Source organism: Oncorhynchus nerka, unplaced genomic scaffold (assembly GCF_034236695.1).
Source record: "Oncorhynchus nerka isolate Pitt River unplaced genomic scaffold, Oner_Uvic_2.0 unplaced_scaffold_973, whole genome shotgun sequence".
Lineage (NCBI taxonomy): Eukaryota > Metazoa > Chordata > Actinopteri > Salmoniformes > Salmonidae > Oncorhynchus > Oncorhynchus nerka.
Window position 1 is genome coordinate 219,296 of NW_027040316.1, and position 14,914 is coordinate 234,209.

The 14,914-nt window shown below is 38.6% G+C and overlaps 1 protein-coding gene across 1 annotated transcript in view; it reads right to left on the minus strand.

The window, feature by feature from the left end:
- Nucleotides 1-5,538, minus strand: part of LOC135570450 (NACHT, LRR and PYD domains-containing protein 12-like) — a 67,307-nt gene extending 61,769 nt beyond the window's left edge. Inside the window, 3 exon segments of the mRNA XM_065016460.1 lie at nt 2,726-2,899; nt 3,183-4,953; nt 5,328-5,538. Of these exon segments, the coding sequence (XP_064872532.1) occupies nt 2,726-2,899; nt 3,183-4,953; nt 5,328-5,538 (2,156 nt within the window).
- Between the last annotated feature and the right edge of the window lie 9,376 nt (nt 5,539-14,914).

Below are 14,914 nucleotides of genomic sequence, written 5' to 3' on the forward strand. Positions count from 1 at the left end.
ACCTGGCCCGGGTATCCTGGAAGGACATTGACCTCATCCCGTCAGTTGAGGATGCCTGGTCATTCTTTAAAAGTAACTTCCTCACCATTTTAGATAAGCATGCTCCGTTCAAAAAATGCAGAACTAAGAACAGATATAGCCCTTGGTTCACTCCAGACCTGACTGCCCTCGAGCAGCACAAAAACATCCTGTGGCGGACTGCAATAGCATCGAATAGTCCCCGCGATATGCAACTGTTCAGGGAAGTCAGGAACCAATACACGCAGTCAGTCAGGAAAGCTAAGGCCAGCTTCTTCAGGCAGAAATGTGCATCCTGTAGCTCCAACTCCAAAAATTTCTGGGACACTGTGAAGTCCATGGAGAACAAGAGCACCTCCTCCCAGCTGCCCACTGCACTGAGGCTAGGTAACACGGTCACCACCGATAAATCCACGATTATCGAAAACTTCAACAAGCATTTCTCAACGGCTGGCCATGACTTCCGCCTGGCTACTCCAACCTCGGCCAACAGCTCCGCCCCCGCAGCTACTCGCCCAAGCCTCTCCAGGTTCTCCTTTACCCAAATCCAGATAGCAGATGTTCTGAAAGAGCTGCAAAACCTGGACCTGTACAAATCAGCTGGGCTTGACAATCTGGACCCTCTATTTCTGAAACTATCCGCCGCCATTGTCACAACCCCTTTTACCAGCCTGTTCAACCTCTCTTTCATATCGTCTAAGATCCCCAAGGATTGGAAAGCTGCCGCAGTCATCCCCCTCTTCAAAGGGGGAGACACCCTGGACCTATATCTATCCTACCCTGCCTTTCTAAGGTCTTCGAAAGCCTAGTCAACAAACAGGTCACTGACCATCTCGAATCCCACCGTACCTTCTCCGCTGTGCAATCTGGTTTCCGAGCCGGTCACGGGTGCACCTCAGCCACGCTCAATGTACTAAACGATATCATAACCGCCATCGATAAAAGACAGTACTGTGCAGCCGTCTTCATCGACCTTGCCAAGGCTTTCGACTCTGTCAATCACCATATTCTTATCGGCAGACTCAGTAGCCTCGGTTTTTCGGATGACTGCCTTGCCTGGTTCACCAACTACTTTGCAGACAGAGTTCAGTGTGTCAAATCGGAGGGCATGCTGTCCGGTCCTCTGGCAGTCTCTATGGGTGTACCACAGGCTTAAATTCTCGGGCCGACTCTTTTCTCTGTATATATCAATGATGTTGCTCTTGCTGCGGGCGATTCCCTGATCCACCTCTACGCAGACGACACCATTCTATATACTTCCGGCCCATCCTTGGACACTGTGCTATCTAACCTCCAAACGAGCTTCAATGCCATACAACACTCCTTCCGTGGCCTCCAACTGCTCTTAAACACTAGTAAAACCAAATGCATGCTTTTCAACCGTTCGCTGCCTGCACCCGCACGCCTGACCAGCATCACCACCCTGGATGGTTCCGACCTTGAATATGTGGACATCTATAAGTACCTAGGTGTCTGGCTAGACTGTAAACTCTCCTTCCAGACTCATATCAAACATCTACAATCGAAAATCAAATCTAGAGTCGGCTTTCTATTCCGCAACAAAGCCTCCTTCACTCACGCCGCCAAACTTACCCTAGTAAAACTGACTATCCTACCGATCCTCGTCTTCGGCGATGTCATCTACAAAATTGCTTCCAACACTCTACTCAGCAAACTGGATGCAGTTTATCACAGTGCCATCCGTTTTGTCACTAAAGCACCTTATACCACCCACCACTGCGACCTGTATGCTCTAGTCGGCTGGCCCTCGCTACATATTCGTCGCCAGACCCACTGGCTCCAGGTCAACTACAAGTCCATGCTAGGTATAGCTCCGCCTTATCTCAGTTCACTGGTCACGATGGCAACACCCACCCGTAGCACGCACTCCAGCAGGTGTATCTCACTGATCATCCCTAAAGCCAACACCTCATTTGGCCGCCTTTCGTTCCAGTTCTCTGCTGCCTGTGACTGGAACAAATTGCAAAAATCGCTGAAGTTGGAGACTTTTATCTCCCTCACCAGCTTCAAAAATCTGCTATCTGAGCAGCTAACGGATCGCTGCAGCTGTACATAGTCTATCGGTAAATAGCCCACCCATTTTTACCTACCTCATCCACATACTGTTTTTATTTATTTACTTTTCTGCTCTTTTGCACACCAATATCTCTACCTGTACATGACCATTTGATCATGTATCACTCCAGTGTTAATCTGCAAAATTGTAATTATTCGCCTACCTCCTCATGCCTTTTGCACACAATGTATATAGACTCCCTTTTTTTTCTACTGTGTTATTGACTTGTTAATTGTTTACTCCATATGTAACTCTGTGTTGTCTGTTCACACTGCTATGCTTTATCTTGGGCAGGTCGCAGTTGCAAATGAGAACTTGTTCTCAACCAGCCTCCTTGGTTAAATAAAGGTGAACTAAAATAAAATAAAAAATACAATGTAAGTGAATTTGTCCAAATAATTAAGAGAAATACGTATATGTATAAATATCTTTAAATAAAAGGTGACATTCTGTACTGTCGCCTAATATGAAACATTCTATCTCAAATCCAAAATGCTGGAGCAAAGCACCACATGTAAAACTGTAAGCTTCACTGTCCAAACACATATGGTGTGGACTATGTGTGCCTGGTAAACACATGTGGATCTGGTGAACAGTTATCACTTGTTGACCAACTACAGGAATACTGACCTCAGAGTCTCCAGTTTACAGTGGGGATTCCCCAGTCCAGCAGAGAGCAGCTTCACTCCTGAATCCTTCAGGTCATTGTTACTCAGATCCAGCTCTCTCAGGTGTGAGGGGTTTGACTCCAGAGCTGAGACCAGAGAAGCACAGCCTTCCTCTGTGACTCCACAGCCTGACAGCCTGCAAAGAGATCATCATGATTTCACAAACACACTGTTAATTTAACACCAGTAGTGTAGAAGGACAATGGCAGATGAATTTGGTTTATTCTCTAAACAACATATAGATTCATCTTCTGTCTCCTTGAATTGTCTGGTCATATTGTTATACTAATGTGAAAATCAATGTATTTATTCAATATGTTTTTCAATATAATATATTATACATATTATAATAAATATTTTAACCAAATTGAATATTTCTTCCTGATGATTAGTTCTTATATGTCATTTTATTTACTCACAGAGCAGCTCTGGAGGCTTTGACCACTGGCAGCAGCCTCAGAAGACCTTCCTCTGATCTGGAGTATTTCTTCAGGTCAAACACATCCAGCTCCTTTTCTGAAGTCAGCAACACAAAGACCAGAGCTGACCACTGTGCAGGTGACAGGTTGGGTTTTGAGAGACTTCCTGATCTCAGGTAGCTTTGGATCTCCTCCACTAGAGAATGGTCATTCAGTTCATTCAGACAGTGGAACAGATTGATGCTCCTCTCTGGAGAGGGATTCTCCCTGATCTTCTCCTTGATGTATTCGACTGTGTCTTCATGGCTCTGTGAGCTGCTTCTTGTCTTTGTCAGTAGACCTCGTAAGTGCTTCTGATTGGACTCCAGTGAGAGGCCCAGAAGGAAGCGGAGGAAAAGGTCCAGGTTTCCTGTCTCACTTTGTAAGGCTTTATCCACAGCACTCTTGTAGAAAGTAACTTCAGACTCGTCTTTTGTTTGCAGTTCATCCATTAGATTCTCATTGTTGTTGATGAATGAGAGGAACACATATACAGCAGCCAGAAACTCCTGAATGCTCAGATGAACAAAGCAGTACACCTTTTCCTGGTACAGCCCACGTTCCTCTTTAAAGAGCTGTGTGCACAATCCTGAGTACACTGAGGCTTCACTGACATCAATACCAGACTCTTTCAGGTCTTCTTCATAGAAAATTAGGTTGCCATTCACAAGCTGTTGAAAAGCCAGTTTTCCCAGTGACAGAATGCTCTCTTTATTCCAGTGTGGACCTGTCTCTTCTTTCCCAAGATACTTTTCATTCTTCTGTTTGGTATGAAACACCACAAGGTGTGTGTACATCTCAGTCAGAGTCTTGGGCATCTCTTCTCTCTTATGTTTCAGCATGTGTTCAAGGACTATTGCTGAAATCCAACAGAAGACTGGAATGTGGCACATGATGTGGAGGCTCCTTGATGTCTTTATGTGTGAGATGATTCTGCTGGCCAGGTCCTCATCACTGAATCTCTTCCTGAAGTACTCCTCCTTCTGTGGGTCATTGAACCCTCGTACCTCTGTCACCTGGTCAACACACACTGAAGGGATCTTATTGGCTGCTGCAGGTCGGGTAGTTATCCAGAGGAGAGCAGAGGGAAGCAGATTTCCCTTGATGAGATTTGTTAGCAGAACATCCACTGAGGTTGACTCTGTGACGTCACAACAGATCTTGTTCTTCTGGAAGTCTAGGGGCAGTCGGCACTCATCCAGACCATCAAAGATGAACAGAACTTTGTACTTGTCGTAGTTGGAGATTCTTGATTGTTTGGTTTCCATTGAGAAGTGATTGAGAAGTTCAATCAAAGTTTGTTTGTCCCCTTTCATCAAATTCAGCTCCCGGAAAGGGAATGAAAATACAAATTGGACATCCTGATTTGCTTTTCCTTCAGCCCAGTCCAGAATGAACTTCTGCACAGAGACTGTTTTTCCAATGCCAGCAACTCCCTTTGTCAGCACAGTTCTGATAGGTTTGTCTTGTCCAGTTAAGGGTTTGAAGATGTCGTTACATTTGATTGCAGTCTCTGGTCTTGCTTGTTTCCTGGTTGTTGTCTCAATCTGTCTCAGCTCATGTTCATTATTGACCTCTCCTGTTCCACCCTCTGTGATGTAGAGCTCTGTGTAGATCTTATTGAGAAGTGTTGGGTTTCCTTGTTTAGCGATCCCCTCAAATACACATTGAAACTTCTTCTTTAGATTAGATTTGAGTTCACGTTGGCAAATCACAGAAGGATCATCTGAATCTAGAAATAACACAGAGGATATGAATATTACGTCTGTTTTAATGCCTACAGTATTGTAGGACTGTTATAAAGTTTTACATTATAATAATGTATTCTCTAAACTGACTGTATAAATGTGTAAATGTTTTCATAATGCATTACAGACTGGTGTGACTGATTATATTATTATTGATATTATTGATGGTATTATTAATGTTCTCTCTCTCTCTAAATGAATCACCACAACACATCCCTGCTGCTACTTGATGAGGTCACTATGTGTTGTGTTAAGGCTGTTTCAATATCATTGAGTTACACAGCTACTTTAGCTGTACTTTAGCTACAGCTTTTAAATGTTATAAAACAGTATTCAACATGAGGCAGACAGATCTTACATTTCTCCAGTGTGTCAGCAAGCTCCATCTGGTTCATTTTCCTCAGGATGTGCAGTGTGATCTTCAGAGCCCCCTCTCTGGCACTGCTCTCCTGCTTCTCATCTTCAGGGTCCACCACTTCCTTATCCTGCTTCTGACTCTCAAAGCCTTCTGGGAGTTCTGGACTAAGAATCCTCTTGAACATCTTCAGCTCGTTCCTCACAAATGTCATAATATTCTCCTCAAGCAACTGAAATAATCAAGTAAATAAATTAAGCAAGAGAATAAATGCTTTGTCATTAACATGTTAATGAATGATTGACAGATCAACTTTTCTTGAGGTAAACAAAAACAATTGTACATAACAGGACCACATACACTGAATATGGAGGCCAGGTCTGTTTGATGACTCTGGGAAGACTGACCACTGAGAATCTCTGACTCTGATCTCTCCTGTTGGTTTCTGTGGACAACACATGAGATTACATCTCCTCATCCAGGGAGTACACACACACACAGACAGACAAACAGGCAGGCAGGCAGGCAGGCAGGCAGGCAGGCAGGCAGACAGACAGACAGACAGACAGACAGACAGACAGACAGACAGACAGACAGGCAGGGCAGGGCAGGCAGGCAGGCAGGCAGGCAGGCAGGCAGGCAGGCAGGCAGGCAGGCAGGCAGGCAGGCAGGCAGACAGACAGAGAGGGAATGTTGTGTTTGTATAATATTGTTTTAAGACTATGGAAATGGACAAAAGGATTAGCCTATGGATTATGAAAACAACAAAAATAAATGGGAAAATGTGAGAGGAGAAATTACTAGAGACAGTGTTGTTTAACTCACTGACCAGGACCCATGAGTTCTTCTTACCTTTGTTCAGTAGAAAAGTCTCCCCCTCTAAAGAATATAGGTCGATCCATAGACCAGTCACTCTTCATGGACACACAGCTGGGAACAGGGGAGGCTGGTCTCTCCTGCTGGATTGGTCTTCAACACAACAGAGACAAACATTACATCTCATCTTCTCTGAGCTCAGATGGGGAAACATAGGAAGAGTTTCATTCCAAAACACTATATATCACTTTTCAGAAATGTACTTGTTTAAAATCACTTGATGGTTTCATTTCAGAGAAACAAATAATATAAATAATATATATCTGCCTCACTCTCAGAGAAATCAGTAGTACTGCTAGGTTTTATACAGTAATAATATATATCTGCCTCACTCTCAGAGAAATCAGTAGTACTGCTAGGTTTTACACAGTAATAATATATATCTGCCTCACTCTCAGAGAAATCAGTAGTACTGCTAGGTTTTACACAGTAATAATATATATCTGCCTCACTCTCAGAGAAATCAGTAGTACTGCTAGGTTATATACAGTAATAATATATATCTGCCTCAATCTCAGTGAAATCAGTAGTAAGTCGCTCTGGATAAGAGCGTCTGCTAAATGACTTAAATGTAAATGTAAATGTACTGCTAGGTTTTATACAGTAATAATATATATCTGCCTCACTCTCAGAGGAATCAGTAGTACTGCTAGGTTTTACAAAGTAATAATATATATCTGCCTCACTCTCAGAGAAATCAGTAGTACTGCTAGGTTTTACACAGTAATAATATATATCTGCCTCACTCTCAGAGAAATCAGTAGTACTGCTAGGTTTTACACAGTAATAATATATATCTGCCTCACTCTCAGAGAAATCAGTAGTACTGCTAGGTTTTATACAGTAATAATATATATCTGCCTCAATCTCAGAGAAATCAGTAGTACTGCTAGGTTTTACAAGTAATAATATATATCTGCCTCACTCTCAGAGAAATCAGTAGTACTGCTAGGTTTTATACAGTAATAATATATATCTGCCTCACTCTCAGAGAAATCAGTAGTACTGCTAGGTTTTACACAGTAATAATATATATCTGCCTCACTCTCAGAGAAATCAGTAGTACTGCTAGGTTTTACACAGTAATAATATATATCTGCCTCAAATGTAACAAATACATACAGAGTTTCATAACTGTACAAATGATACATTTGACATCAATATACAACATTTTAAACCATTATTAAATACAGGAATATAAGATCTGTATTTAAACATTTAGTTTTGAAATCATCATATGTTTTTATCCAGGGCCTGGGGTAATGAGGGAGTACCAGGAGTCACATAATGAGACTATAAGGAGTACCAGTACTGAGTCAATGTGCAGGGTACCAGGTAGTTGAGGTAATAATGAGACTATAAGGAGTACCAGTACTGAGTCAATGTGCAGGGTACCAGGTAGTTGAGGTAATAATGAGACTATAAGGAGTACCAGTACTGAGTCAATGTGCAGGGTACCAGGTAGTTGAGGTAATAATGAGACTATAAGGAGTACCAGTACTGAGTCAATGTGCAGGGTACCAGGTAGTTGAGGTAATAATGAGGCTATAAGGAGTACCAGTACTGAGTCAATGTGCAGGGTACCAGGTAGTTGAGGTAATAATGAGACTATAAGGAGAACCAGTACTGAGTCAATGTGCAGGGTACCAGGTAGTTGAGGTAATAATGAGACTATAAGGAGTACCAGTACTGAGTCAATGTGCAGGGTACCAGGTAGTAGTTGAGTCAATGTGCAGGGTACCAGGTAGTTGAAATAATGAGACTATAAGGAGTACCAGTACTGAGTCAATGTGCAGGGTACCAGGTAGTTGAGGTAATAATGAGGCTATAAGGAGTACCAGTACTGAGTCAATGTGCAGGGTACCAGGTAGTTGAGGTAATAATGAGACTATAAGGAGAACCAGTACTGAGTCAATATGCAGGGTACCAGGTAGTTGAGGTAATAATGAGACTATAAGGAGAACCAGTACTGAGTCAATGTGCAGTGTACCAGGTAGTTGAGGTAATAATGAGAGTACCAGTATAAATGGGGTACCAGGTAGTTGAGGTAATAATGAGACTATAAGGAGTACCAGTACTGAGTCAATGTGCAGGGTACCAGGTAGTTGAGGTAATAATGAGACTCATAAGTCAATGTGCAGGGTACCAGTACTGAGTCAATGTGCAGGGTACCAGGTAGTTGAGGTAATAATGAGACTATAAGGAGTACCAGTACTGAGTCAATGTGCAGGGGTACCAGGTAGTTGAGGTACTTGTGGTAATACTTGTGGTTTATTCTCCCAAACAACATATAGATTCATCTTCCGTCTCCTAGAATTGTATGGTCATTTTGTTAAACTAATGTGAACATCAATGCATTTATTCAATATAATATTACACTGCTCAAAAAAATAAAGGGAACACTTTTAAACAACACAATGTAACTCCAAGTCAATCACACTTCTGTGAAATCAAACTGTCCACTTAGGAAGCAACACTGATTGACAGTAGATTTCACATGCTGTTGTGCAAATGGAATAGACGACAGAGTGGAAATTATAGGCATTTAGCAAGACACCCCCAATAAAGGAGTGGTTCTGCAGGTGGTGACCACAGACCACTTCTCAGTTCCTATGCTTCCTGGCTGATGTTTTGGTCACTTTTGAATGCTGGCGGTGCTTTCACTCTAGTGGTAGCATGAGACGGAGTCTACAACCCACACAAGTGGCTCAGGTAGTGCAACTCATCCAGGATGGGACATCAATGCGAGCTGTGGCAATAAGGTTTGCTGTGTCTGTCAGCGTAGTGTCCAGAGCATGGAGGCGCTACCAGGAGACAGGCCAGTACATCAGGAGATGTAGAGGAGGCCGTAGGAGGGCAACAAACTCAGCAGCAGGACCGCTACATCCGCCTTTGTGCAAGGAGGAGCAGGAGGAGCACTGCCAAAGCCCTGCAAAATGACCTCCTGCAGGCCACAAATGTGCATGTGTCTGCTCAAACGGTCAGAAACAGACTCCATGAGGGTGGTATGAGGGCCCAACGTCCACAGGTGGGGGTTGTGCTTACAGCCCAACACCGTGCAGGACGTTTGGGATTTGCCAGAGAACACCAAGATTGGCAAATTCACCACTGGTGCCCTGTGCTCTTCACAGATGAAAGCAGGTTCACACTGAGCATGTGACAGACGTGACAGAGTCTGGAGATGCCGTGGAGAACGATCTGCTGCCTGCAACATCCTCCAGCATGACCGGTTTGGCGGTGGGTCAGTCATGGTGTGGGGTAGCATTTCTTTGGGGGGCCGCATAGCCCTCCATGTGCTCGCCAGAGGTAGCCTGACTGCCATTAGGTACCGAGATGAGATCCCCAGACCCCTTGTGAGACCATATGCTGGTGCGGTTGGCCCTGGGGTCCTCCTAATGCAAGACAATGCTAGACCTCATGTGGCTGGAGTGTGTCAGCAGTTCCTGCAAGAGGAAGGCATTGATGCTATGGACTGGCCCGCCCGTTCCCCAGACCTGAATCCAATTGAGCACATCTGGGACATCATGTCTCGCTCCATCCACCAACACCACGTTGCACCACAGACTGTCCAGGAGTTGGCGGATGCTTTAGTTCAGGTCTGGGAGGAGATCCCTCAGGAGACCATCCGCCACCTCATCAGGAGCATGCCCAGGCATTGTAGGGAGGTCATACAGGCACGTGGAGGCCACACACACTACTGAGCCTCATATTGACTTGTTTTAAGGACATTACATCAAAGTTGGATCAGCCTGTAGTGTGGTTTTCCACTTTAATTTTGACTGTGACTCCAAATCCAGACCTCCATGGGTTGATAAATTTGATTTCCATTGATAATTGTTGTGTGATTGTGTTGTCAGTACTTTCAACTATGTAAAGAAAAAAGTATTTAATAAGAATATTTCATTCATTCAGATCTAGGATGTGTTATTTTAGTGTTCCCTTTATTTTTTTGAGCAGTGTATGTACATGTAGGTAGGGGTAAACGTGACTAGGCAATCAGGATAGATATTACATCTCCTCATCCAGGGACTGTACACACACACTCACATGGACACACACACACACACACACACACACACACACACACACACACACACACACACACACACACACACACAGGGAGGGAATGTTGCGTTTGTTCAATATTGTTTTAGGACTAGAAAAATGGACAAAAGGATTAGCCTATGGGAAAATGGGAGAGGAGAAATGACTAGCGACAGTGTTGTTTAACTCACTGACCATGACCCATGAGTTCTTCTTACCTTTGTTCAGTAGAAAAGTTTCCCTCTCTAAAGTTTATAGGTAGACCCATAGACCAGTCACTCTTCATGGACACACAGCTGGGAACAGGGGAGGCTGGTCTCTCCTGCTTGATTGGTCTTCAACACAACAGAGACAAACATTACATCTATTTATCACTTTTCAGAAATGTCCATAAATTTGCTGTATGAAAGAGTCTGTTGTGTTTTTCCACTATATAATCATGACATGGTGTTGTTCAATGACAGACATGTACAGTGCCTTGCGAAAGTATTCGGCCCCCTTGAACTTTGCGACCTTTTGCCACATTTCAGGCTTCAAACATAAAGATATAAAACTGTATTTTTTGTGAAGAATCAACAACAAGTGGGACACAATCATGAAGTGGAACGACATTTATTGGATATTTCAAACTTTTTTAACAAATCAAAAACTGAAAAATTGGGCGTGCAAAATTATTCAGCCCCCTTAAGTTAATACTTTGTAGCGCCACCTTTTGCTGCGATTACAGCTGTAAGTCGATTGGGGTTCAATACCTGCTATAGTCACTATTCTTTGCTCTCCCAAAAGCAACACAGCCCGAATACAAGATATACAGCTAACTAAAGTAATGAGTGACCATTTTAGAAAATCATGGGACATATAGTCTGTGGTTGTATGCTATTTTATGTCAATTATATTGCTGCTTGTAGCCTATAACTGATGCTTCGTGGTCATGTGCTGCCATCTATTGAAAATATTTAGCAATTAAAAGTTATTAATTCACCTACAGACGTTGGTGAGGCAGCTGAGAAATAAAGTGTATTTTTCTTGTTCATTCCTTAGATCAGTCTCAAACCTAACCAACCTAACCCACCTATCACACGCCAATTCAAACTGGTCCAAACCACATTTGAAAAAATAAAACTAATGTGTCTTGTTTATCAAATGTTCTGCCTTGCAATAATTAATATAATAAAATAACAAAACAATAAAAGCAAAATGTTTAGACAGGTTGAGATTAACAAACTAATCTAAATGCTATTTAGTACAATAATGGTATTTACTAACATAATACTATTTCCTAAATAGTTTCTAAACGTCTTCTAGGCTACTTAACCCTAAAACTAATGTTAAGGCTAAAATAGGTAATACGTAGCTAATCAATGAGACCTGTCCATTTGGTTTGCAACTCAGTGAACCTGCTCAATCCGATGTCTACAAATGAAGATTTCAATGCAAATCAAATTACCCAGCAGCCATTCAGAAACAATGTCGTAAAAAAATAAATGAATCTTATTTTAAAAATGTATTCTGGCAGTTTTAAAATCGGCCACATCTTGAAATAGAGGACATGCTGTAATAATAGTAATTTAATAAAGATATACCCATCTAAAATCTATTAACTGATAATAATAGTAATTTAATAAAGATATACCCATCTAAAATATATTAACTGATAATAATAGTAATTTAATAAAGATATACCCATCTAAAATATATTAACTGATAATAATAGTTAATAAAGATATACCCATCTAAAATATATTAACTGATAATAATAGTAATTTAATAAAGATATACCCATCTAAAATATATTAACTGATAATAATAGTAATATAATAAAGATATACCCATCTAAAATATATTAACTGATAATAATAGTAATATAATAAAGATATACCCATCTAAAATCTATTAACTGATAATAATAGTAATTTAATAAAGATATACCCATCTAAAATCTATTAACTGATAATAATAGTAATAATTAATAAAGATATACCCATCTAAAATCTATTAACTGATAATAATAGTAATTTAATAAAGATATACCCATCTAAAATATATTAACTGATAATAATAGTAATATAATAAAGATATACCCATCTAAAATCTATTAACTGATAATAATAGTAATTTAATAAAGATATACCCATCTAAAATCTATTAACTGATAATAATAGTAATTTAATAAAGATATACCCATCTAAAATCTATTAACTGATAATAATAGTAATTTAATAAAGATATACCCATCTAAAATCTATTAACTGATAATAATAGTAATTTAATAAAGATATACCCATCTAAAATCTATTAACTGATAATAATAGTAATTTAATAAAGATATACCCATCTAAAATCTATTAACTGATAATAATAGTAATTTAATAAAGATATACCCATCTAAAATCTATTAACTGATAATAATAGTAATTTAATAAAGATATACCCATCTAAAATCTATTAACTGATAATAATAGTAATTTAATAAAGATATACCCATCTAAAATATTAACTGATAATAATATTAACTGATAATAATAAATTTAATAAAGATATACCCATCTAAAATATATTAACTGATAATAATAGTAATAATAATTTAATAAAGATATACCCATCTAAAATATATTAACTGATAATAATAGTAATATAATAAAGATATACCCATCTAAAATCTATTAACTGATAATAATAGTAATTTAATAAAGATATACCCATCTAAAATATATTAACTGATAATAATAGTAATTTAATAAAGATATACCCATCTAAAATCTATTAACTGATAATAATAGTAATTTAATAAAGATATACCCATCTAAAATATATTAACTGATAATAATAGTAATTTAATAAAGATATACCCATCTAAAATATATTAACTGATAATAATAGTAATTTAATAAAGATATACCCATCTAAAATATATTAACTGATAATAATAGTAATAATAATTTAATAAAGATATACCCATTTAAAATATATTAACTGATAATAATAGTAATAATAATTTAATAAAGATATACCCATTTAAAATCTATTAACTGATAATAATAGTAATAATAATTTAATAAAGATATACCCATCTAAAATCTATTATCTGATAATAATAGTAATAATAATTTAAGATATACCCATCTAAAATCTATTAACTGATAATAATAGTAATAATAATTTAATAAAGATATACCCATCTATAATCTATTAACTGATAATAATAGTAATATAATAAAGATATACCCATCTAAAATCTATTATCTGATAATAATAGTAATAATAATTTAATAAAGATATACCCATCTAAAATCTATTAACTGATAATAATAGTAATAATAATTTAAGATATACCCATCTAAAATCTATTAATTAAAAAGTAATCTAAACAGAATTTTGAAGGTACCCATGAGCAACCATTTCTGATGAAAAAACAAATGTGATGCATTTTGGAAATAAACACTTAATAATTAAAAAGATTCTCATCTCAACATTAGTTGGTTGTTCCCCAGAGAGACAATTTTAGAGGCAGTCCTCTCTCTCCCCAGACAACTAAACAGAGATCCCATCTTGAAGTTTTAAACACATAATGACAACTAAACAGAGATCCAACATGTTGGTTGTGGTTAACACAGTGACAACTAAACAGAGATCCAACATGTTGGTTGTGGTTAACACAGTGACAACTAAACAGAGATCCAACATGTTGGTTGTGGTTAACACAGTGACAACTAAACAGAGATCCAACATGTTGGTTGTGGTTAAACACAGTGACAACTAAACAGAGATCCAACATGTTGGTTGTGGTTAACACAGTGACAACTAAACAGAGATCCAACATGTTGGTTGTGGTTAACACAGTGACAACTAAACAGAGATCCAACATGTTGGTTGTGGTTAACACAGTGACAACTAAACAGAGATCCAACATGTTGGTTGTGGTTAACACAGTGACAACTAAACAGAGATCCAACATGTTGGTTGTGGTTAACACAGTGACAACTAAACAGAGATCCAACATGTTGGTTGTGGTTAACACAAAACATTTAAACAGAGATCCAACATGTTGGTTGTGGTTAACACAGTGACAACTAAACAGAGATCAACATGTTAATAAACACAGTGACAACTAAACAGAGATCCAACAAAATTGGTTGTGATTAATAATAACTAAACAGAGATCACATGTTGGTTGTGGTAATTAATGACAACTAAACAGTCCAACATGTTTGTTAAGTGGTTATACACAGTGAAACTAAACAGAATCCAACATGTTGGTAATAATAAGTCACTGTTTGTTAAGGTCAAGTGTTAGACAGTTACAGAAATAATAATAATAATAATAATAATAATAATAAAGAAACAGTTAAGGTGATTTAATGTATTGACAATAATTATAAAATAATCTCCAATAACTGTAATAATAATAATAAGTCACTGTTTGTTAAGGTAGTTATAGACAGTACAGCAACAATAATAATAACTAATAATAAGTCACTGTTTGTTAAGGTAGTTATAGACAGTACAGCAACAATAATAATAATAATAATAATAAGTCACTGTTTGTTAAGGTAGTTATAGACAGTACAGCAACAATAATAATAATAATAATAATAATAATAAGTCACTGTTTGTTAAGGTAGTTATAGACAGTACAGCAATAATAATAATAATAATAATAATAAAATCTA